The sequence below is a fragment of the Lethenteron reissneri genome, chromosome 64, assembly GCF_015708825.2.
Source record: "Lethenteron reissneri isolate LAM-NWPU_2019-01 chromosome 64, ASM1570882v1, whole genome shotgun sequence".
Taxonomy (NCBI): domain Eukaryota; kingdom Metazoa; phylum Chordata; class Hyperoartia; order Petromyzontiformes; family Petromyzontidae; genus Lethenteron; species Lethenteron reissneri.
Window position 1 is genome coordinate 4,239,723 of NC_083842.1, and position 25,689 is coordinate 4,265,411.

At 56.8% G+C, this 25,689-nt stretch overlaps 1 protein-coding gene across 1 annotated transcript; it reads left to right on the forward strand.

Annotated features, from left to right (window-relative positions):
* Nucleotides 1-2,859: 2,859 nt before the first annotated feature.
* Nucleotides 2,860-24,143, forward strand: LOC133359124 (5'-AMP-activated protein kinase catalytic subunit alpha-2-like). The gene is made up of 11 exons (XM_061577519.1): nt 2,860-3,133; nt 9,558-9,699; nt 9,866-9,959; nt 11,678-11,822; nt 13,238-13,325; nt 13,716-13,940; nt 16,513-16,681; nt 17,786-17,946; nt 18,804-19,011; nt 19,849-19,975; nt 20,128-24,143. The coding sequence occupies exons 1-11, from the start codon at nt 2,905-2,907 to the stop codon at nt 20,832-20,834; spliced, it is 2,295 nt and encodes a 764-aa protein (XP_061433503.1). The 5' UTR covers nt 2,860-2,904; the 3' UTR covers nt 20,835-24,143.
* Nucleotides 24,144-25,689: the final 1,546 nt, after the last annotated feature.

A 25,689-nucleotide genomic window follows, 5' to 3' on the forward strand; every position in this document is an offset into this window, starting at 1 on the left:
ATTATCCGGTCCAAATTTGTGTCCGTTGAGGTGACCACGGCCAAAGACCTTGAATTGCCATGTGATGTGACCGACCGGCGCTTAATGACGCGCCGTTTGTATTGTCGTTTTCGCCTAAATTGGAAACTCTTGGGTTGGTGAGAAAATAATTTCCATTTTACAAATGGAGGTAGATGTCTCGTGTGTGTGTGTGTCGCACGATTCTAGACGGTGCTAATTCAAATTTAGATGGCGACCTTTTGCGTGTGTGCGGTGGCATGTGTGTGCGCGTGCGTGTCCCACTTGGCTGGTTTAGAGGAGCTCGCAGATCCGTGAGAGATCTGGACACGGTCCCATCATCGGCGAGCTCCTCCGGCAAGCAAAGTTGCATTTTTAGCTGCGTTGGTCATGCAGCTAAAAATGATGCGGTTCACAAGGATGTGGAGCCGAGTGGACTTGCCGATGACCGGTACCAGCGGTGTCAAGATCGGCCTCTGGAGGAGGCTCGTGAAGGACTCTACAGGGCAGTTGGGGGCAGTCGCCCTCCAACAGCAACTGAGGGCGGAGGAGCGACGCTCACAACAACGAGCGGAGCTCCGCGTGTCAGTAACACCGCTCGGTGTGACGCGCCGGTCTTGGTAGACGCTCGCTCACCGCACTCGAGCCCCAGGAGTCGTGTGTGCAGCGTTGTGGAGCTGTGTGTGGTTGTACGGGCGGAGTTGTCAGCCCGTGAAGAGCCCATGTGCATCCATGGCTTGCTTGTTAACAGTTGGCGTTGGCCGGGTGTATGGGCCAGCAACGCGTGGTGGGCGAATGGGGCGGGGGGCGGTGTTTTGGTGGTTGCGAGTGGCTGCGTCAAAATGTGGGTCATGGGTGAGCTCCAGCGTGGGTTGTGAGCTCTGTGCGGGTGGTTGTGGGGAGTCGCAGTGTGTGTCTTTGGTGGGTGTGTGAGGAGGCGGCTGTGTGGTTGGTGGTGAGGGGTGGGTTTTTATTTTATTTAATACTCCTATTCAGAGTCTCACGGCTCTTGTCAGGAGGGTCCTGCCAAGTTTTGGCAGTGGTGGGGATCGATGCTGCTGCTGCTGCTGTGTGATTCCCAACGGAGTAAATGTCGTGCGGTGTTTAGTTTTCCAAATTTGGATTCTGACACCACGTGGGTCTTTAATGTCCGCTCTGTAGCGGACGACGGCGCCGCCTTGCGGTTCGTGAACGCCGCGGTATTAACCAGGGCAGCCGCCGAGTTGAAACAATTTTTTTTTCTCTCTGGTAAAGCCCCACTTAGATATGTAGCTCCCCTGATTTTTCAGAAGCAACCTGGCCACAAATGATGGCTCAGCAGTTTCGTTATCACGTGGCAATGTACAGCAGCCAAATGCTCTAAACGCGTGATGTTGATTTTCTAAATGTGGAGGAGGGAAACAACTGAAAATCTACGGGGAGAGAGCGAGAGACGCAAGCTCCAAATATACAGCAGCAACAGGCATCGTCAGAGTGGGGATGGAGCCCACAACCTCTTGCATACCAGGCGAGGTAGTTAACATCTCCTAGCCACTGTGATCGATGAGAGAGAGACGCACATTCCAAATCTACAGCAGTAGCAGCAGGCATCGTCGGTGTCGGAATTGAACCCACGACCTCCTGTAGACCAAGCGAGGTAGTTAACATCTCCTAGCCACTGTGGTGATGAGAGAGACGCAAACTCCAAATCTACAGCAGCAGCAGGTATCGTCGGGGTCGGAATTGAACCCACGACCTCCTGTAGACCAAGCGAGGTAGTTAACATCTCCTAGCCACTGTGGTGATGAGAGAGACGCAAACTCCAAATCTACAGCAGCAGCAGGTATCGTCGGGGTCGGAATTGAACCCACGACCTCCTGTAGACCAGGCGGGGGAATGTGAACTGCTGCAACAAGCTGCAAATGCCGCCACCACCTGTGTCGTTCCCCGCGGGTGACACGTTTGAGTGGTTTGGGGGGGGGGGAGATGGTGGGTGGCGTTTGCGAACGAGGTGGGTTGTGGCTGCGGGTCGCGGGATGTGTTTTGCAGACGTGGGTGGGGGGTGGTGTGTGAGTGGGTGAGGTGGTGGGTGGGTTTATGATTATGGAGTCGTGTGTGGATTGGTCTATTAGTGGGGGTGTTTTTGTATGGAGGTTGTACCTGGTGCGGTGTGTGTGTGTAAAGATCACCACGCGGATGTACGTACGTTGAGGCTGGCCAAACCCAGCCCCGTCTTGTGCCGTTCCGGCCTCCCATCATAGGTGCTCGCTAACAGCACTTGCCCCCAAAAGTCGGTGAAGGCTATACGGGGGGAGGGATCTTTGCCTTCCTTTCTATGGGTAAGCGAGGTGGGGTATTGGGTTAGAGGGTGAATGAAATGGGTGGGTGGGTGGGTTATGGGGTGCCGTGGGAGAGTGAGGTGGGTGGGTGGGTGGGTTATGGATGGGTTAGTGGGTGGGTGGTGGTGAGTGGGTTATGTGGTGGTGGGTGGTGGTGAGTGAGTGGATGGTGGTGAGTGAGTGGGTTATTGGGTGGTGGTGAGTGGGTTATTGGGTGGGAGGGAGGGTGGGTGGGTTGGAGTAAGTGAGTGAGTTTTTGGGTGGGAGGGTGGATGCTTGGCCTGGGTGTGCTAGTGGTGGGAGGATGGGTGCGCGGTGTCGGTATGTGGTCGATGATATTTTCTGGCTGTACTTCTGCGCAGCGGATTTTGTTTCTTGCTGAGCTCGTGCCGTGCGTGCCGCTCTCTGCCTGTGCGTCGGTGTGGTCGGCGTCCGGCCTGTGCCCGTTCGTCATTCCTCTCTGTGTGTGCGCGTGGACCTTGAGTGCGTGGTCGGTTCGTGAATACCTGCTTGTGTTTGTGCGCGCGCGTGTGTGTCTGTACAGGAGGTTGTAGGAGGCGTCCGTACGCGTGTGTGTGCACGCGTGGCTATGTCTGCCCATCAACCACCCATGGTGGGCAGGAAGGGCCATGGGGGAGGAGGAGGGACGGCGACGACGGCTGCGCCGCTGGCGATGTCTTCGACGCCGCCGCTCGCCCCGGCGCTGCCCGGCAAGGGCGTCGGGAGCGGGGGCCACGGCCGGCGGGAAGCGCGGTACAAGATCGGCCACTACAGCCTCGGCGACACGCTCGGGGTCGGCACGTTTGGCAAGGTCAAGGGTAGGTCTCTCTCGTGCGGCGCGCGCACGTTCAAGTACACGCACACGGGCACGCGTACAAAGACAAAGATCCCCGTGTAGCCTTGGCAGACTGTTGAGGCAAGTGTTGTTAGCGAGTAACTCCTTTATGAAGGCCGGCACGGCACACGAGGGGGTGAGTGGCGAGCACCGCACCCGGCCGCCTTTGTCTCCCCAATGGCGAAGTTTATACAACCGCACCAGGTACTGATTTGGGGCCGAGTCGACCTAGGGGAGGCCCAGAGCTGGTTCACATCTCAGCAGGGAATCGAACTCTGGTCGCTTGGTTGGTTTGTGTATAACAAGTGCACGCTCGCATAAACGCGCGTGCGCACATACACGTGGATGCACGCCAAGTTCAATGCATGCTAGCAGCACTTGCCCCCAGCGGTCTGCTAAAGGCTACATGGGGGGGGGGGGGGGGGGAGGGATCTAAGTCTTGATTACCGTGTGTTTGTGTGCGTGCGTGCGTGGACACTCGAACGTGTCCGTCTATACGCTGCTGCGTGTGTGTGAGCTCGTGTCTTTGTACACGAGCGATGGGGGGGGGGGGGGAATGTCGCGCGTGTCCGGTTTTTAATTTTGAAAGCGCGATATTAAACCCGCGTGGGGTGGGAGCGGTGGCACGACGGTCGGACCCCTCTGTTCGAACCCCCGGTCACGGTCCTCTGTTCGAACCCGGTGACTCACCCCCCCCCCCCCCCCCCAGCTCGCCATAGCAAGGTGGAATTTCCTCCACTGCCTCCCAGGGCTGCTGTACACATTAGATGACATTTCTTCCCACCGCTTGCATCTTCAGTGTTGTCACCCGGAGTCGAGGTGTAGGGTCTCGCTTCCCCGTCCCCCACCTTCTTCCAACCTTTGACTCCTCTGGGGGTGGGAGACCCTTTTTGTTTGGCAGTGTCCTTCCCGGCCCAGGCTGCTGTGGGATCGGCTGGGCTGTCGGCATCCCCGTTCCCCTCGTGCCGAGTGAGGATCGGCGTTTTTAGTTTCCAACACCCCGAACGCCACCGTCGTTCCATTTGCCGGACGAGAAACGTTGCTCTCACGTCGCGCTCGTCCATTGCACACGCCGATGTGCTCGCCGCAAATGAACCGCGATGCCTCGCCGCCGCTCTCTCGTCGTGGAGGTGTGAACCATCGTCGCGCGATCTGCGGTCAGCCTCGCAGCCTCGCAGCCTCGCAGCCTCGCGGCAGTAGCGGCAGTAGCGGCAGTAGCGGCAGTAGCGGCAGTAGCGGCAGTAGCAGCAGTAGCGGCAGCGGCGGCGGCAGCTTTTGGCTGCCAAGCCATCGAACAAAGACGGTGGTTGCCGCATCGCGGCGCTTTCAGATGCGCTTCTGCGGCCGTCTGGAACGCTCTTCCATTCCGATTATTAGGAAGCCACTTGGAGCGATGCGCTTTGATATCATCGTCGAGATTGACAGACTCGTTTCTTCAGGACTGCGTTTTTTGTTTTCCGTTTGTTCCTTCCCTGCTCACCTCTGATTTTGGCAACGTACGGTGCTAACGAAGTTTCAACGTACACATGCCGTAGTCCAGTCCGCTTCTTTGAGTTCCCGTTCACGTGAGCATTGAGCCCATTGGTGCTCTCTCACCCTGCAGAGCCAGGGTGGAAATTCCACGTTCCTGTGACGGGGTGCCGGGGTGCTCCGCTACGGTATTCTCCGTGGGACACCGAGCATTGTCGACTTGGCCACGGAAAGTTCCTCTTTAGATTTTTCAAGTAGATTTCTTGTGTCACCAGCTGTGGGACTCTTGAGAGACCAGGGCAGGAGTCTCCATTGGCAACTTTGTTGTCGCGGAAATGGGGGTGGGCGGGGGGGAAGCAACGTGTATTAAAACGGAGGAAGTAGAAACATCGGAGCAAAATAAACTCTGTCGCTTGAGAAACGTGTCAACACAAACCCGCGTGTGTTTTTTATTTAAATACTACATTCCTGGGCAGATAGTTAGACCCATCGCAGCACAAGTGCAACATTAAGTTACAGAAACGGATATGCGGGTTGGGCTTGGGGGGGGGGCGGGGGGGGTTTGTGTTCCAGGAATGTGTTAAACAGAACAATAAATGCCTGTTGGTCATATCTCCCGTGACTCTGAGTAAATAAACAACAGATTTTATTTCATTAATCGTCAAATGCAAGCAATACCTGTTTTACCCGCTCCGGGAGGGATGATGGGCCGTGTCCAACCACACCCCCCATGCCCCCAAACCAGGATTTGACCCCGTGACCCCGTGAATGCGAGCGGCTCTCTGCTCCCCGACGAGGCTCCCGCCCACCGCCGTGACCTCTCGCCGTGACCTCTCGCGGTTTCTTTACAAAAAATATTTCTTTCAAAAATCTTCCCGCTGATGGGGCCCCCCCCCTCCCCGCCCCGAGTTATCTTCCTCGTCCGGAACCGGAGTGGCTCTGCTGTCCGTGGGCCCGAGGCTCACTCAGGCCCCTAACGAGTCGCGCTCGGCCTGCCGGCCACGTGCCCAAACGTCGTCCTGCCTCCGTGTGCGTTCGTTGTTTTTGTGTGGCCTGTGCGTGCGCTCCGTGAGACCTGAACCGGTTTTTGGGCGCTTCCCCCTAGGTAGACTCGGCCTCAACGAGTCGTGCTTTAGCGCGGTGTATAGAAACCAATATCATCCAGAATAGAGGTTGTTTTGGGTTGGATTGCGTATAAATATCTATCTAAATGTGTCGTTGAAACCCACCACCTCCTGACAAGGCCAACTACTAAGCCCGTGTTGGGCCACACGGGCGATCATTCTGTCGGGTGGTGAATATGACGATAGCGGTGGAGGTGACCGATTTTTACACACCGTGCCAGGTACTCTCCATTTTAAAGGCCGAGTCGACCTAGGGGAGGCTCTGTCCAGTCACCGTTTGAGATCCTTCACTCCTGTCATGGCCGTTAGCTGGGTAATCGAGCGTGGCTGTGCTGGGTCCGTCGCGCGGCGTGTGCTAACCACGACACCACCACCGTTGTTGGTCTGTGCCGAGCGCGTGTGGCACATGCGTCGCTCGCACGTTGGCGTGTCGGCGACTCTGTTGAAACCAAAACCTGAAAAGCAAACGGGAAGAGAAGGGGGGGTCTGCTGGCCGGAGGAGGAGCGCCGTGCGGGGTTCAGTTGCTGGGCCTGGGGTGGGCCTGCGGGCACGTAGCGTGGTGTGGTTTGCTCTTACGGTGTTAGGGGTGCGGGCGGAGTGTCTAATTCTGGTTGGGGATGAGTTTGTTTGTTCGGGCCAGTGTTGGAGACTAGTATGGTGGTTCGTGTGCTGGGGGGGGGGGGGGGGCGGTTGACTAGACGGTCGTTCCTCGACGGCACACGGTGTCACACGATGGCACTCGATGGCACTCGATGTCACACGGTGTCACACGATGGCATGCGGTGGCACATGATGTCACGCGATGGCACATGATGCACTCGATGTCTTGCTCCAAGTGGGCATCGTGGCTAGGCCTGCATCCTGCTTGGATCACGTGGGTAGGGGGCTCGGATATCAGGTTTTTTGTCTCCCCCCCGGCTATCAGTTTTCCCCCTTTTCCGAGAATCGCCACCACCACCCTGGAACCGCCGGTTCTCTCCGCCGGTCGTGAACCCGAGCGACCCTGATCCGAGCAAAGTGCATCTCGCTCACACGGCCAGGAACGACTGCCGCCCCCCCCCCCCCCCCGCCATGTGTGTGTGTGTGTACACGGCCGTGCGGTAGTGTAGCGCTTAGAACGCTGCCCAACCCGGCGACCCCGAATTCGATGTTCTGCTCGCGAGGTATTTGAACCGGTCCTGGGGTTCCCTCGATCTACTCGGCCTTAAAATGGTGTGGCGTGTTAGAACAACAACAACAAGAATAAATCCACACTTGGGGGATCCAATGGCGGCCGGGCGCGGTGCCGATCAACCCCCCCCCGCGCCTCCGTAGATGTGCCGGCCTTTATCGGAGCTGCTCTCTAACATCACTCGCCCCCGTGGGTACGGCCAAGACTCCGCGCTTGGGGGTGTGCGGGGGGGAGGGGGTCTTGGCTACGCACGGAGAAACCTCCTCCTCGTGCGGCGACGTTGGAACTGGGACGCGAGCGTTGCCGTGACGTTTGTGTGTCCGTGCGGTGGTTGTTTTGTATTTCTGCTTGTGTACCCAACGTGCTTTTTCAGGAGAGCCCTTTGCCAAGTCTTCACCATCGGAGGCTGATTATTGCTGCGTTTTACTTGTTTTGTTGCGATTTTCATGATTTCGGTAATGCTCCAGCGGGGTGCGATTGGACCGCAGCCCCAAGACCTGCCCCCCCCCCCCCCCCCCCCCCGGTGTAGGTGCACCACGAGCTTTCGTTTTTGTGGTTGTAAAGTTTTCGTGGCTGTCCGCATGCGCCTGTGCGCATCTGTGTAATACGTGACGCTTGTGACATTTGGGCGACTGCAACCGGACACCCATCGCCACCCCCCCCCCCAGCGCCGGCCCCACGGGTGATGTGTAGCGGCAGAAGGCGCCATCTGTTCGTCCGTGTGTCGCTCGCGTGCGTGCGTACATACGAGTCCTTTGTGCCTCCGTTGCCTCCTCGATCCCGTGTCCACTTGTCTCTGTGTTGCTGTTTTGGGTCCATCCCATCGGTGTGCGTGTCCGTCCGTCTGTCCCGTCGCTCCGTCTCCCCGTCCTACCGCACGTCACACGATCCCCTGTTGGGTCCGCTTGGTCGGCCCGTGCGTGGCTGCTTCTGTAAAAGAGAGCTCCTATATTGCTCCGTTGGGACCTTACCTTGTAAATAAAAAATAGTGGCCTAGCCTTCGCTTGGTTGGCCCCGCGTGGCTCGCATCGATCTGCGATGCATGGGGGGAGGGGAATTGGGGGTTCTGCAAACCACGTGCTTTTTACTAATAGTCTAATGGCCTTGGGTTTACTTTATCCAGTGGCTGTTATTTATTGGTGCCGGGTGCACGTGTACTCGTCTTCGTTCCCGCTCGCCTGCGTGTGCGTGCGTGTGCGTGCGTGTGCGGCCGTGGTGCTGGCCCCCCACCCCCCTCCCGTGTGCCGTGCCGGCCTTCGTCGGCGTCTCCTGGGGAGCGGTGCCTCCCTCACAGCGGCACTTGTCTCGCCAGCGGTGGCGTGCAGAGTTGGGCGCATCGCGATACCAACCCGGCGATCCGGACGTCCGCTGGAAAATCCCGGAACCGATCCTGGGCCTCTCCTCGTAAGCTTGACTTTGGCCTTTTAAAACATTTTTTTATAACCGAACCGAGCACCTGGTGCGGTGCGTAGAAACATCGGCACCGGGGAGACCCAGGGGGCCGTGGTCTTGACCGCACCACCCTCGTCTTGCGCCTGCGTGTCCGTGTGTGGATTCCGATTGGGTGCTTGTGAGTGTTGGCTCGCTCCTCCTCGGTTCGGGGCGGGGGGTTGATTGCCTGTCCATCCTTCTCTGGGTCGATTTTTAACCGAGTACCACCTCGCAGGGAACTGAACGGTGATCGTCCTGTGGTTATGGTTATACTCTGCTCCGTCCATAGGAATGTGGAATTTCCACCACGGGGCAGTGAACGGGAGAAACGGCATCGATTCCTCGTTCAGGAACACGACATTTCTTCTTTGACTCTTGCCTCTACTTTGGCTGCCCCAGTGGTCCGTGAGCCAACGCAGAGGGGGGGCGGGGGGGGGGGGTGGCGAATCTGTGTGTGCGTGCGCGTGGCGGCTGTGCTTTCTGTTGACCTCCGTTGCGTCACACGATGTCCGAGCCGCCAGGAGCCGGCAACACAAACGCAAGCGAATGCTGTGCACGCGGTGCCCACTAACGTCACCACGTCGTCATCGTCCACACCGCCATCATCGCTGCCACCAAAGACAAACATCCCCACCCTTCCCATGCAGCCACACTCCGACTGCTGTGGAAATAGAAGTGCTGTTAGCGAGCGGCCAGCACGGCACTGCTGCCCCTCTTTGTAATGAACCCTACGGGGTCAGAGGTCGATGCCCAGGCCACGGCTGACTAAGTGGCGGGGTGATTTTATTGGAATCGGTTCTGCCACCCCCCTGGATGCCACCGTTGACACGGACAGAGAGAGATGCACTCCGCAGACCTACACGAGGACTGTGCAGATCCTCGCAGGGATGAACGCACGCATACATGGGCGGGCGGACGGATGTGCGTGCGGGCGGCCGGATTGGTGAGGCGAGCGTAGCAGCCGGCAGGTGGGCGAGCGTGTGGCGTTGGGCGGGCGTGTGACCGAGGGACACGGCGAGCGTCTGTGGGCGGTGCGTGCGTGGTGCGTGTGGCGGTGACCGAGGGATACGGCGAGCGTCTGGGCGGTGCGGTGCGTGGTGCGTGTGGCGGTGAGCGAGGGACACGGCGAGCGTCTGGGCGGTGCGGTGCGTGGTGCGTGTGGCGGTGAGCGAGGGACACGGCGAGCGTCTGGGCGTGGTGCGTGTGGCAGTGGGCGAGCACGAGCAGACCGGGTGCAAGGTCGCCGTGAAGATCCTCAACCGGCAGAAGATCCGCAACCTGGACGTGGTGAGCAAAATCAAGCGCGAGATCCAGCACCTCAAGTTCTTCCGCCATCCGCACATCATCAAACTGTGAGTGCACGCACGCTCGTGTCGCCAACAGCACACGTGCGGTGCGGAAAAAGTTCGACAATCATCATTTAGGAGCACACACACACACTCACTCGCTTGCACAAGCACATCATCACACGGGGCACGCACACACGCTCAATGCACTCGGCGTGTGTTGCGTGCGCAGGTACCAGGTGATCAGCACCCCCACCGACTTCTTCATGGTCATGGAGTTTGTGCCGGGAGGGGAGCTCTTTGAGTACATCTGCAGGAACGGGCGCGTGAGTCCCGCACCCTCCCCGTGCTCGCCGCTGGTGACCATGCTGGAACTCCCCCCCCCCCCCCCCCCTCTCTCCACGAGGTCGTCGTCGTGTTTTTGGGACCAATGGGCGGGGGGGTGGCAGTGGGGGGGGGTGGCTTCCTCTCCCGTGCTGGACTCGCTGTCTGGAGCGTCGTGCTGTGCGGGAGATCTCGGCTGTGTGTGTGCGCGTGTGTGTGTGCGTGCGTGTGTGCGCGCGTGTGTGCGCGTGCGTGTGCGTGTGTGTGTGTGTGCGTGCGCGTGTGTGTGTGTGCGCGCGTAAACGGAGGGAGCGGCGGCGCCTTGGTTAGCGGGGACTGCGCTACGAACCCGGCGAGCGGAGCTCTATTCCCGCTCGTGGCCATCGTTGGTGACGAATTCATGAACCGAACCTTGGCCTCCCTTTTTAAATCCTTTATATTAAGTTCACTTGCTTGCTTGCTTACGACTGTGCATATTTTCGGTCGTTTTTTAACCCACTTCCCGTGATCCAATCGAGCTGACATTTTGCACACAGACTCGTTGTGCGTGACAATGTATTTTCGTGAAAAAAAAATTCCAAAATTTTACACTTTTTAGGAAAAATAAATTATATTTAATTACCAATTGCTTAATGGTGGCAGCCATTCATCTAACCCATAGGTGGCAGCCATCTCAAGCCAGAGGACGAGAGGACTCTAGCCACCACGCATATAAAGGATTTATAGTGAAAAACTTTGTTTTTACGGGTTAATTTTTAAAGTGTCAAAGCAATACAACAATCGGCACCGGGGGGACATGGGAGGCGACTGGCCTGGGCATGGTGCTGGCCACCCCAAACCCTCGTGCGCCGTGCCAGCCATCCAGAGCTGCTGCTGCTACGATGAGCCAACAGCACTTGCCCCAGCAGTCCGTTACCCGTTTTTTATTTTTAAGCGCAACCTTGCCAAGCCCCACACCCTTTGCCCTGCTGCTCCCAGTTGCCGGAACATTGGTGCCGGACAGAAGCTCCCTAACTCGCTCTGCTGTCCGGATATGGAACTGCCTCCCCGATTGACACCTTTGCCGGCGCCCATCATCACCGATTCTGGTCTTTCGGGCCTTCGAAATCCGAGAAACACGCCTGGGACAATCGCCTAACTTCACCGCACGCCTTTTGTAGTGAACCGGTGATTCTGCCCGATTTTTATTTATGTTTTAGATGTTACTAATGTCTGAATATGGCCGTTGTTCACAATTGCACCGAATAATCATGATAAACGGCTAATACGGTGGTAAAGCCTTTTGGTAAAAGCACAAAAAATCGCCACCTTGGAGACTGAGGTGTGGTGCTGGCCACCCATTGCTGCTGCTGCTGCTGCTACTGGCTAATGGCACTTGCCCCAGCAGTCTGTTAAGGCTATAAGTCCGTGTATGTGGGGAGCCGTTGGCACGCTGCGCTACGAACCCGGTGACCCAAGGTTCGATTCCCGCTCACGGCCGACACCACAGTGACGATTACCTCAACCGGTCCTGGGCCTCCTCCCCTAGGTCGTTTCAGCCTCAAATTAATATCTGGTGTGGTGCGGAAAATCGCCACTGGAGGGGGGCGGTGTGGTGCTGGCCACCGACCCCCTCGTGTGCCGTACCGGCCTTCGTCGGTGCTACTCGCTAACGGCGCTTGCCCCAGCGGTCCGTTGAAGGCCTCTCCGGGGGTTGGGGGGATCCGTGTCTCCTCCGCAGGTGGAGGAGCGAGAGGCACGCCGCCTCTTCCAGCAGATCCTGTCGGCGGTGGACTACTGCCACCGGCACATGGTGGTCCACCGTGACCTCAAGCCCGAGAACGTGCTGCTCGACGCCAACATGAACGCCAAGATCGCAGACTTCGGTAAGCGCCCCCCCCCCCGTTCGTTCCGTTTTTTGTTATTTCGGTGCTTCCGGCGCTGTTGCGGCTTCGATTTCCAACCCCGACGATGCCTGCTGCTGCTGTATATTTTTAGTCTGCGTCTCTCATCAACATCACGGTGGCTAGGAGATGTTGACTACCTCGCCTGACATGCAGGTGGTTCGGGTTCGATCCCAACCCTGGACGATGCCTGCTGCTGCTGTATATTTGAAGTCTACCAATCGTTCTCTCTCTCTCTCCCCGTGTTGCGTGCATTTTTCTCAGGGTCCTCCTGTTTTTCCCTCCACATAGCTGTTACTATAAATTTCCACTTTGATAAGCTATCATGATTTTTTCATGGCCAGGTTGCTTCTGAAAAAGAACTAATACATTGCTCGGCTTGGTGCCTTACCTGATGAAATAAAAAATACTTTTTGTAAAGTTTCTTTTCTGGGCTCTCGGGCCCAAAGACATCCGTCAACAAACGACACCGGCAGAGTTTGTAATTGGTAACCGGCACTAAACTATTAAACTATTGTTTAGTGGAGCCGAGCGGTGATGGAACCCCAACGGGTACCATAGCCCTGACCCCCCCAGCAGTCTTTAACGATTTAAACTCTTTTTAAATCCTTTATATTAAGTTCGCTTGCTTGCTTGCTTACGACCGTGCAAATCTTTCAGTCGTTTTTTAACCCACTTCCCGTGATCCAATCGAGCTGACATTTTGCACACAGACTCGTTGTGCGTGATAATTAATTTTCGTGAAATTTTTTCTCCAAAATTTTACACTGTTTAGGGAAATAAAATTAAATATTTAATTACTAATTGCTTAATGGTGGCAGACAATCATCTGACCCATAGGTGGCAGCCATCTCAAGCCAGAGGACGAGAGGACTCTAGCCGCCACGCATATAAAGGATTTATAGTGAAAAACTTTGTTTTTACGGGTTAATTTTTTTATTTTGCCAGGTAAGGCTTACTGAGTGATGCAGCTCTTTTTCAGAAGTGCTCACAAATGATAACTCAACGAAGTGGCTTATCACGTGGACATTTATAGCAGCCAGTTACTCGAACCGCATGCCGATTCTATATGTGGAGGGGGGGAAACCGGAGGAACTGAGCAGGAAATTCACACGACCCACGGGGAGAGAGGTGGGCGCACTGCAAATATACAGCGGTCGGGATCACACTCGCGCGACCTGCATGCCAGGCGAGGTAGTTAACATCTCGCCGCCGCGGATTTACTTGGCCCATCATCCTCCTTCCCAAGGGATGATAAAGCCAGCAGCGCTTTGCGGGGAAGTCCATTTAAAAATGTGGAATTTCCTGCACCCTGGTTCGTGGCTTCTGACGCGATGGCTGGCGTGAGGTGTGCAGTGCTCCATGGCAAGCGTGTGTGTCCCCCCCCCCCTTCGTAGGTCTCTCCAACATGATGTCGGACGGGGAGTTCCTGAGCACCAGCTGTGGCTCCCCAAACTACGCTGCCCCTGAGGTCATCTCGGGCAGGTACGAGTGCCCCCCCTCCCTCGCCCACCCCCCACTCCCTGCCTCATCTGTCCCGTGGCACTCCCGTGCACGTGTCTCCGTGTGTCCCTCCTGCACCCTCGCTGCGAGTCTCCCTTGTCCCCGCGTCTCTGCCTTGCCTGTCTGCCCATGTAGGTCTGTCCCCGCGTCTCACCCGTGTGTGTGTCGTGTGTCGTGTCTCCATGTCTCTCCCTTTCCCCGTGCGTCTTCGCGATCCCGTGTCTCTCCACCCCCGTCTCTCCACCCCCGTGTCTCTCCACCCCGTGTCTCTCCACCCCGTGTCTCTCCACCCCGTGTCTCTCCACCCCGTGTCTCTCCGCGTCGCTGCACTCCGACTCTCGGCTCATTGTCCCCACCCGCCGTGTCCCGCAGGCTGTACGCGGGCCCCGAGGTGGACATCTGGTCGTGCGGCGTGATCCTGTACGCGCTGCTGTGCGGGGCGCTGCCCTTCGACGACACCAACGTCCCCGCGCTGTTCCGCAAGATCCGGGGGGGGGGCTTCCACGTGCCCCCCCACCTCGACGCCGACGCCGCAGATCTCCTGGCCGAGATGCTGCGAGTCGACCCCGTGAAGCGCGCCACCGTCCGCGACATCCAGTACGCACGCACACACGCGTGTTCTCGTGTGTGTGTGTGTGTGATATCCAGTACGCACGCACACACACACACACGCGTGTTCTCGTGTGTGTGTGTGTGTGATATCCAGTACGCACGCACACACACACACGCGTGTTCTCGTGTGTGTGTGTGTGTGTGATATCCAGTACGCACGCACACACACACGCGTGTTCTCGTGTGTGTGTGTGTGTGTGATATCCAGTACGCACGCACACACACACGCGTGTTCTCGTGTGTGTGTGTGTGATATCCAGTACGCACGCACACACACACGCGTGTTCTCGTGTGTGTGTGTGTGTGATATCCAGTACGCACGCACACACACACGCGTGTTCTCGTGTGTGTGTGTGTGTGATATCCAGTACGCACGCACACACACACGCGTGTTCTCGTGTGTGTGTGTGTGATATCCAGTACGCACGCACACACACACACGCGTGTTCTCGTGTGTGTGTGATATCCAGTGCGCACGCACACACACACGCGTGTTCTCGTGTGTGTGTGTGTGTGTGCGTGATATCCAGTACGCACGCACACACATGCGTGTGTTCTCGTGTGTGTGTGTGCGTGATATCCAGTATGCACGCACGCGTGTTCTCGTGCGTGTGTGTGTGCGTGATATCCAGTATGCACGCACGCGTGTTCTCGTGCGTGTGTGTGTGCGTGATATCCAGTACGCACGCACACACGCGTGTTCTCGTGTGTGCATGCACGCTGGATGTCGCGCACATGCTTGTGTGTACAGTGATACCTCGGTTCACGAACAACTCGGTTCACGACCAGAAAATTTCATAAAGATATGCTTCGGTTCATGAACTCCGCTTCGGTTCACGAACAGGAGTATGACTTCGTCAAGGTAAAGTTCCTCCCCCCCAACACAACACCACTTCTGCAGCCCATGGACCAGCAAGTCATCTGCAACTTCAAGAAGCTGTACACAAAGGCGCTCTTCACTAGGTGTTTTAATGTCACTGAAGAGACGTCCTTGACTTTGAAAGACTTCTGGAAGAAACATTTCAATGTTGTCCACTGCATTAACCTCATTGACAAAGCCTGGGAAGAGGTCACTCCCCGAACCCTAAATTCAGCCTGGAGGAAACTGGCCAGAATGTGTCACTGAACGTGAACATGACTTAGAAGGGTCTGATGCAGAGGTAGTGGAGGAAATTGTGTCCATGGGCAAGAGTATGGGTCTGGACGTTGATTGTGCTGATGTGGAAGAGCTTGTTGAGGAACATAGGGAGGAGCTGACCACGAAAGAACTTTCTGAACTCCACAGTGAGCAACAGAAGGCACTTCTTGAGGAGCATTCCACTGAGAAAGAGGAAGAAAGGGAGGAGGTTAGCAGTGATGCCATGAAATCCATTATGCAAAAATGGAATGAGTGCCATGACTTTTTTGAAAAGCACCACCCCAACATAGCTGTCACGAACAGAGTGTTAAATCTCATGAATGATAATGTGGTCTCTCATTTCCGGAGGGTTATGCAGCGCAGGAAGAGACAAGTGACATTGGACAGATTTTTCAGCAAAACTGAGCCTGCAGCTAGGAGACAAAGGAGAGAGGAAACCCCTGAAGGAGATCCCCCTGATGTCCTTATGGAGGGGGACTCTCCCTCCAAACAATAACCGCCTCCCACCCGCCTCCCACCTGCCTTCCTCCATGCCAGAAGTCATCTCAAGCAAGGTTACTGTTCTCTCTTTATACATTACTATACTGTACAGTACTACAGTAATGTGTATTGTCATTTGTTTCATATTTTTGTGCTTCAAAAACCAAAAAAAAAGGTCAGAACGGATTAACCAGATTTACATTGAACCCTATGGGAAAATGTGCCTCGGTTCACGACCAGAGTCATTTCACGAATTAAGTTCGTGAACCGAGGTATCACTGTACTCTGTGTGTGCGTGTCTACCTTCCAATCTGGGCAAAGTCCCATCAGTGAGTTCCTCCGGCAAGCAAGGCTGCATTGGCTGGGTCATGTAGCCCGCATGCCCAGCCACCGCATGCCTTTAACAGCTTTTGTTTGGCCGGATCGAGGGGGCTAAACGGGCACGGCACGGGCTAGAGAAGAGATGGAGTGATGGAGTGATGTGGTACAGGAGGACGTGGAGCTGAGTGGACTTGCCGATGACTAGTACCAGCGGTGTTAAGATCGGCCTCTAGAGGAGGCTCGTGAAGGACGCTACTGGGCAGTTGGAGGCAGTCGCCCTCCAGCAACAGCGGAGGGCGGAGGAGCGACGCTCACAACAACGAGCGGAGCGCCGGGTGGTTAAAGCACAGCAAGTTGGCACAGTAGGGGGCACAGGTGGTGCATCAGCGAGTCATCTCGGTCAGTCGACCCATGGCACCTGGGTCTGCCCCGTGACCTCCTGCCTGCGGGCGTTCGACACTTCACGTGGCCTCAAGGTGCACCTAGCCTGGCACAAGCGCCGTGGTGACGTCACCGCCACTTGCTGGCGAATGGCGGTAGTTGTTGTTGTTGTGCCGACAGTATTTGTCGCTCGTGTCTGCTCATGCCCCGTGCCGCTGTGCCCTCCGCCCGTGTCAGCGAGCACCCGTGGTTCAGCGTGGACCTCCCCGAGCACCTCTTCCCGGTGCTGGGCGAGGAGCCGTGGGACGACGACACGCTGGACATGGACGCCGTGGAGGAGGTGTCCGTCAAGTGCGAGTGTAGCCAGGAGGACGTGCTCGACTCGCTCGACTCCGACGACCTCCAGGTGCGCGGCGCTCGGCGGGGGTTGGTGGGTCACCGCACACACTCCCCTCCCGTGGGCGGCGAGGAGGAGGAGACCGTACCCCTGGCTCGCCAGCAGAAGGCGGCACAGCAAGTGGGATAATCGCCATCTGTGTCCATCTGTACGCGGGGGATCGAGCGTTTTCCCCTTACCACAAGGCATGCTCTGGTTCCTTCCACGCGTGTATAATAGTTTAACACGTCGGCTTTCTATAGTCAAGGTTTTCAGAATTACTGGCGAAACGTCGTACTCGGATTGTGAATGTTGTGGCTTGGCTCTCCCACACGCAACCGGTGTAGTGCTGTACTGGTACACTACACTATACTATACACTACACTATACACTATACTATACACTACATACTAGTGCTGTATTAGTATACTACACTATACACTACACTACATACTAGTGCTGTACTAGTAACGAATTAGCGTGTTCTGTTTACATGACAAACCCTACTAATTGGCTGTGTCGGCTGGTGGCGGGTTTAACGACACATTCAATGACCCAATGTAACCCAAAAGACCTGTAATTACGCCTGCATAATAGTCATTGAAAACGTCTTTTTTTTTTTAATTAAAACACAACAAAATGCTTCTGCTGCAGCAGTAGCAGGGAACCGCCCTCCTACGGCCTGGGGCTATCCTGGACAAGTGAAATGAATGATTATTTTACTCATCTCTTCGAAAGAACCAAGGAGTTAAATTTTGATTTAAAGCTTTCGTGACTGCAGGGATTCATCTTCTTGGTTCTTTCGGTAAAGTCACGTAGAATGAAAATAATAAAATAATAAAAATAAAACATAATAATATAATTCTCACGACGTTTCGGCCACAACGCAAGCAGCCGTCCTCAGGTGGAGACCAGGTCTGTCGGGGAGACAGCGTCTGCAACATTCAGACGCTGAAACATTCAGACGCCGTCTTATGTTTTATTTTATTATTTTATTATTTCCCTTCTACGTGACTTTACCGAAAGAACCAAGAAGATGAACCAAGGAGTTGATTACTAATGTTCAGTTTTATTGGTGCATCGATGCGTCTGTCCACCGAGCACCAATCCCATCACGCCCCCCCCCTCTCGCAGGCCCCCCTCACGGTGGCGTACCGCCTGCTGCTGGACAGCCGGCACGCCAAGCCGCTGTACGAGGCCGTGGGGGTGCACGCCGGCGCCGCTGGGGGGCTGCTGTGGAGCCCCCCGCGAGTCTTCCTGCCGCCGTGCGGGGACAGCCTCTCCCCCCGCGAAAGGCAAGCGGGGCGAGGGGGAGACCCCCACCACCACCACCACACGTAGCACACACGCACACATCACACACGCACATCCCACACGCACACATCACATCACACTCACGCACACATCACATCACACACGCGCACACATCACACGCACACATCACACGCACACACACACATCACACACGCACACATCACACACGCACACATCACACACGCACATCCCACACACACACACACATCACATCACACACTCGCACACATCACGCGCGCACACACATCCCACACGCACACATCACACACGCTCGCATCACACATCACACACGCACATCACACACGCGCACATCACACACGCGCACATCACACACGCGCACATCACATCACGCACACATGTCACACACACACATCTCACATCACACACAAACATCCCACACACACACAACCAAAGCCCCCCCCCCCTCCTCCCCCAGCATAGCCTGAAGAGACTTGGGGCAAGTGCTGTTAGCGAATAGCACCTAATGAAGGCCGGCAAGTCACACGAGGCGGTGGGTGGCCAGCACCACGCCCGTCCGCCTTTGTCTCCCTAGTGGCGATGTTTACACGTCGCAACGGGGGGGGGGGGGGTGGGGGGGGTGCTCGTTTGACATCGGGGGTCACATTGACCTCGGCCTTGAATGAGGAATCTGGCTCCGTGTGTCCAACACGGAGCGCTGGGGACACGGGGGGTCAGCGTGGTGGTGTGGTGGGTGTGGTGGGCGTGGTGGGAGCGTGCCGGCCTTCGCACCTGCCACGCTCTCCAAGCCGCGCTCACCGCGGCAGAACTTCAGGCGACGCGGCTTGACACTTTTTTTTTCGTCTTTTGCCTTTCACAGGGCGCAGAGCATCGAGAGCCCGGGCTCTCCGCTGGGCGCCGACGGCCTGTCGGGCCGCTGCCCGCTGGGTGCCCTGGACCCCACGCGGCCCAAGCACCTGGTGGTGCAGCGCGCCAAGTGGCACCTCGGCATCCGCAGCCAGAGCCGCCCCGCCGACGTCATGAAGGAGGTGTTCCGCATCATGAAGCACCTCGACTACGAGTGGAAGGTGCGTGTGTGTGTGTGCGCGTGTGTGTGTGCGTGTGTGCGTGTGCGGGAGGTGGGTGGGCCTGCGCTACGCTACGAACCCGCTCGCCCGATGGTTCAATTCCCGCTGGTGCGGTCAACATCGGTGACGACCCCTAAGAACGTGACCCCCTTTGTGTGGCGTGTGAAGAGACTCGGTGCTGACCACCCACCGCGCCCTTGGCGTGGCGTGCCGGCCTTCACAGACAGCCACGGGCGAGGGGGTTGGGAAACACAACGCCTTTCGTGCACGCGTGTAATGCGTTGCGTGTGTAGCGTGTAACGTATGGGTGGTCGCACTGCACTACGAACCCGGCGACCCCGAGGTTCGATTACGGCTCGCAGTCAACACCAGGTGACCGCTTATCTGGGCCCCCCTCCCCTAGGTCGACTCGGCCTCAAACGAGTACCTGTCGCGGCGTGTAAACGTCTTCACGGTGGCGTGCGTGCCGACAACCCCTTGCCAGCGCCTCGACCTTATTACAGACCAACTCGGACCGTATCGGTCACCCCGGGGTCCTTCTAAAACTCAACGTTCATCCTTCAAAGTCCCGTCGCGAGGGAGGAATGGAAACAAACGGACAACGAAACTTTCATTTGCCCGTATTGATACGGCCATACGCCGTACGGACCCCAGTCCCTGCACGAGAACACGGGGTCAACCCGGTAATTGTTTGACGGCGAATGCGGCGGCGCTCGCCGCATGACCCGCCCGTGCGCCGTGCTCGCCCCAACGGTCGCGCTTCGCCCACAACGAGTCTCTTAACGCGACAACGTGGCGGTGGTGGCGGTGGTGGGGGGCACTGTCGTCCTTTTGCAGGTGGTGAACCCCTTTGCCCTGCGAGTGCGGCGGCGCAACCCCGTGACGGGCAGCACGGTGAAGCTCAGCCTGCAGCTCTACCAGGTGCAGGGCCGCAACTACCTGCTGGACTTCCGCAGCGTGGACGGTGAGCGGCACCTTGACGCGCCGCGCACCGCCACCACGACTGGCCGTGGTGGCGCTGACGATGCGCCAGCTCGCACACCTCTTCACTCCCCCACCCCCACGCCTCTTCACTCTCCCACACCTTCACTCTCCCACCCCCACACCTCTTCGCAGAGGAGGGCGCGTCCGGAGGCTCCACGCCCCAGCGGAGCGGCTCTCTGTGCGGCGGCCGTCCCCGCCTCTACACGGACCCCGTGGCCTGCGCCCCGCGCCGCGCCGCCGCCCGTCGCCACCAGAGCGGCGACGGCCTCCGGCCCGGCGGCGGCAGCAGCGGCGGCAGCAGCTGCGGCGCCAACACCGGCGACGGCTGCACGGGGATGGCGGCCGCCCCCGGCGTGTACAGCACGACGCTGGCCACCGCCGTGAACCCGGCGCCGGTCTCGCCGGCCAGCCTGCCGCGCTCGCTCGGCACCTACCTGGCGAGCCGCGGCGTCGTCAACGCCTGGGCCACGGGCGACGGCCGCCAGAGCCGGCGCGACGCGGCCCTCGCGCACTTCACCATCGGCGCCGGCTCCAACGCCACCACCTCCACGTCGTCCTCGTCCGACGCCGGCGTCGCGTCGCCAGAGTCGGACGGCGCCGGCGGCGGCGACGCGGCCGCCTCGCCGGCGTCGCCCGTCCCGCCCACGTCGCCGACGGCCTACGCCGCCGCGTACAGCCTGCTCGCCGACTCGAAGGCCGGCTCGCCACCGGGGCCGCCGTTCGGTCGGCCGCACGAGTCCGGTGCCCACGCCGCCGCCGCCGCCCCGCCCCGGGTGGGCAGCACCACCATCGAGTTCTTCGAGATGTGCCACGACCTCATCAGGCTGCTGGCGCACTGACGCCAGCAGCCTGGCCGCTGAGTCTCGGGCGGCTGCCGGGCTGTCGGCAGGCAGTGGTTGCCGGTGTTGTTTGTGGTGCTGGGTGGGGATGGTGGTTGTGGTGGTGGCGGTGGGTGGTGCTGGGTGGTTGTTGTTTCTTCAACGGGAGCCGCGTGGACCGGAGTAGGAGGTGGGGGGGTCACACTGGGTCGACCCCGGGCAACGCTAACGACGGCTCGTTGATTTAATCGGGTTTATATATTTCTTGTTAATGGATTCCTTCCCAACTTCTTTGCGATTCGCTTCACGTGACGCCTGCACAGCCGCCTCCGTTCAGTGTGAAGTAATCTCCGTGCCCGTGCCGAATCGTGGCGACGCGTGCGATCTCCAGCTGCTGCCTTGCCTCCTCCGCCGCAGACCCACGCGACCTCCGCTTTGCCGGACGTGAGACGCCAACGTTCGTGCCGTAACTCAATGTTTTGGTTTAGTTTTGTGTTCGTCTGCGGCGGGTTCGGTCACCCGTCCTGCGCTCGGCGTGTTTGGTCGCTGCGCGTGGCTCGTGCCTCACGGATTATTATCAAAAAATATTTGAGGAGCGGCCTTCCCCGTGGCGTTCATAACGAAGAGTTGGTGGGCCCTGGCGACAAATCGATCGGTCCGTGGCGACCCTCGTGAGCTCGTTTCTCGCCGCGCTGCCGCGTCCCCCCCCCCCCCCCCCAACCTTTTAGCGGCTTTACTGACGTGCCAAAAATTAAATCACATTTGTGCCACGATTGCCGTTCAACGACTTACCTGCAAGTGGCTCATCTGCCCCCCCCTCCCGCCCTCTTCGGCTGACACCGCGTTCTGGTCTTAAAGCCTGGTGCTCCGCAAGCGTGCTTGGAAAATGCCCGGCGACAAACCGGTTGTCGCCCGGGGTCACCTGCCGTGTGCACGTGGTACAGCGCGGAGGGAGGGAGCGAGGGAGCGGGTTGCCGGTTAGCCGACCGGTTAATGGATGGGTGGGTTCGGTTTGTACCGTGGTTGTTTTTGTTATTGGTAAGCAAGGAGAGTCAACTGGCTCGTCGGATAATCCCGTTTGTCGCGTTGGACAGTTTTGTGTCATCCGGATATGTCCCAAGTCACTGGTCGGTTACCGATTATTATTATTATTATTTTTTTTTCAAACCGGATGAGTGTTTAATTTATCAACAAAATTAACGGTGAACTGTTTAAACTTGTTGGCTGCTTCATCGGTTACCCGGGTGTGGATGTTTATATTGGCGCTATTTTTCTAGTTCCATGTTGATCTGGCTGCTTCTTGCTAGGTCGGGATTCTCAGCTGCCACGTCTGGCTGGTCCCTAGCACCGGCTGTTACCTGGTTGCTTGTGAAACCGACTCATCTGCTTGTCTGCAGGACCGGTTACTTGGTAATTTGCAAGAGCGATTGTTCTGGTTATAGGTGTAGCGCTGGTTACCTGCCGATGTTTATATGACCGGTGACTTGGCTTTATTGTAAGACTTTTTTTTTACCTGATTATCTGGAGGACGGGGGACGCTGCATTGTGGGCTTTAGGCCTTTGTCCAGGGGGCAGTCTCTCAGTGTTTCTGATGGCACTGTCCATCTGTCTGTCTGTCTGTGTCTCTCTCGAACCTTGCGGACCCCGAGGCTCTCCTGTGAGATCGATCGATCGCCAAGTCTGACGACCACCCCGGTGCTCAGAGCCAAGCCTTCTTCATCCCAAGCACTTTAAAAACTCAACTAAAACTGTAAAGATTAATCAAAGTAGCATCATGTTTGTTCCCCCACCCACCCCCTCTCTCGTCTCTCTTCGGCACGGAAGCGTTGCCACTTGGTTGCCGAATCATTTCAAAGCAATATCTGGCGCGGTGCAGCGAGGCTGCCGAGTTGACTGCGGTGGCGCGTTTCTCGGGGGTAAAACTTTCTCTATTTTGTTTTACCGGCGTCGTTTGCCGCGTCGATGCGATCCCACCGCCCCTCGTGTGCACGCCGTCTTCTCGTGTAAATACTCCTATCAGCTGGTGGCGCTGGCTGTAGGACAATCTCCCCTCAAGGCTCCCAAGTCGTTGTCGGGACCCCCCCCCACATGAGAGGAGTGAAACCAAACATCGGCCCGAATTGAAATCCTAGCAACCAGCCAAGATGATGAACAAAAATAGAACCTCACATCTCTCTCCATTTGTCGAAAGCTCATCTCGTATCTGTCGTTATCAGTCCTCTCACCGCATCCGTCTTGACCCCCCCCCCCCCCCACTTCTGTCACCTCCGCTATGATTGTTAGAAATTGCGTGGTGGGGGCGGGGGTAGCCCCCCACACCCCATCAAACACCACGAGGACGGAGTCGTGGCGGAGATGCCTCGACAAGTCCCTCCCCCCCCACCCAATACTCCCATCTGTGCGTTCAAGAGGGTCTCCTGGTCTGACATTGGCGGGGACGTTTTGGGCCACTTCTTGCCAAAGGGGCGCTGCTCCACTTCTGCGTGTGAACCTGCTCTTGATCCTACTTGCCGTGCTGCCCACCGCCCTGGGGCAAGCTTGCCCCCCCCCCCCCCCGCTCTGTCCGCCAACCCCGTGGGGGGGGTCGTCGTGTCTCCGCGAGTATTCCCCACTTTGTAAAACTCTCGAGGAGAGTTGCGGTGTTTCTCCTTGCAGGTCGGCGGGGGCTGCTAAGGTTGGAGCCCGGGGCGGCGATTTGAGAACAAATCTGCAATGGTCGGTTTAGTCGAGTACTGTACACGGTTGTTGTTTTTTAAAATATCACTTTTGGTACGGAATATAAAAAAAACAACCTCTAAATTAATTGCTATCAATGCATGTAAGATAAATATTGTCTACGATTTAAAAATAAATATATATTCTTAATGTTATCTACAAAAATGTGAACAAAATTTTTGCATCTTATACTGTGCTGTGCCATTCAATTTACTGGTTTGGAGAAATGAAAAAAAAATGTTGAGCACCATTTAAATAGAACCCACCCCCCTCCCCCTGTTTTTATTGCGTGATGGTTTCGTCCGAGTGGCCCAGCTGCTTGTGGCTACGGATGGGTGAGGACGGATCCATTTGAACGTGGGGGGCATTTGCATCCCAAATGAAAGTGTGTGGATCCGGCCACCTCAATCCTCTTCCAATACAAATCAAGGGTCGCTTGGACTGCCATCTCGTTACTCGGTGGGGGTTGGGGGGGGCGGGGGATGATGGGTCACACGCTGTGCTGTGCTTTATAAAGTCCACTCCAGGTTGTCGAGATATTTTTGAATGTTTGTGTTTTTGACACACGAATGTAAGACGGGCTTCTGGAACGGTGAATAAAAATGCAAAGAACGTCCATCTCGTCATTTTTGTATTTTTTAAATAACATTGTCCTGCGGAGGGAGCTGGTAGGAACGTTGGGTTGCTCGGTCAATGGCCAGGGTCAACGGCGGCGTGGTGTATTCCGCAAATATGCCCGACTGTGAGGGCGGGCACAAGCCGGCGTGAGTAGGTTAAACGTTGAGTTTTATAAGGGCACCACGGGGTGACCAGCCCCTCCCCACCCCTCCCCAACCCAGCCCCACCCCTCCCACCCCCCACCCAGCCCCACCCAGTCCCTCTCCACCCAGCCCCACCCCTCCCACCCTCCCCACCCAGCCCCTCCCTGCACGACGGACGGACAGAAGAATCCCCTGCGGGCTGGTGTAACCAGGAGGTTCCTACCAGTATAACTTTAATCAGTCATCCCTCTCTGACACTGTCCGCCTTTTGGACGCTGTTCTCTGGACTAAAATGACTAAGCCATTTCAAGAAGGCCGCCGTCTCGTGTGGAGGCCAATCCGTTTCAAAAACATTGTCGGAGCATGTTTGTTTAACACGTAGTAGCAGGCTTTCGCAACCAATATTCTAAAGTTTTTTTTTATCGCGTAAGTCTAAATGTGTCCGTAACCTTCCACCACACGACCCGGCCAAATGTTAGTAAGGGGATTTGTCACGTAAATAAAACGCGTGCCAATTGGTGACTACCATCGGTGTGTTGGAGTGTAAATCCGCAACATTTACAAATTGGAGTTCGACGTTTCACTGGTGACCTTCATCGAAGCTGGCACGGTGGGATCCATTTTTAGCTGAGCCCAGGCCCATTTGCACGTGCATTGCTCCCTCCCGTACATCAAATACAAGGGTGAAAACCCCGTTGAGGCATGATAAACAGGTCCCAGTCCGACTGGTCGCGTTCACTTGGTGGCATAGCATGGAAGTGAGGGTTCCATTTAAACGCTCCATCATCCCATCGGTTTGAGGGTGAGTAGGGCGAGGTACGGATTTACTTTGTACCGACGAGGTCCCAGATCTTGTTGAGCTGTAGAAGAAAAATTCCGACCGTGGTCGGTCAGAATCTGCTCCAGGTGTACACCCTCATCTAGAATGTAGCCGTGCAAAAAAGCGTCGGTCATGGACGAGGCCGACTTGATCTTGTAAGGGCCACGCCATGGGCCGGCAGATGCTTGTGGCCTCGCTGAGAAGTTGGGAATGGGCCCAAAATGTCAAGGGCCACAAGTTTGTTGACACGAGGAAGCCGTAGGCTTCAGACGCGCGCAATCCTGGCAGCCTTTAACAAATAGCGCCACGTCGCTTTCCCTGCCCGGCTAGTAGTAGCCGCGCTTAACGGTCAACAAGGTTTCGTGGGTCCCGAGGTGCATCAATTTCTCGTGAATTACACGAGTCTTTACACCATTGGAACCTAATTTGCCAGTAGAAAAAGTGCGCCTTCTGTCGTCATCTGGTCCAACACCATGTGAGACTAGGCTCTAAGGAAAGCTGTCTCGGGTGTGGACCAATCCACTTCAAGGACAGTGCATACATTATCAGAGTTATGTTTTTTGTTTGCATTATGACTGCA

What these genes read in the sequence shown, in the direction of transcription:
- LOC133359124 (XM_061577519.1), top strand. Translation starts at nt 2,905, where the DNA reads ATGTCTGCCCATCAACCACCCATGGTGGGCAGGAAGGGCCATGGGGGA. An exon ending in CATCCGCACATCATCAAACT is followed by an intron (nt 9,700 to 9,865) that starts GTGAGTGCACGC and finishes TTGCGTGCGCAG; the next exon opens with GTACCAGGTGATCAGCACCC. An exon ending in CGCCAAGATCGCAGACTTCG is followed by an intron (nt 11,823 to 13,237) that starts GTAAGCGCCCCC and finishes CCCCCTTCGTAG; the next exon opens with GTCTCTCCAACATGATGTCG.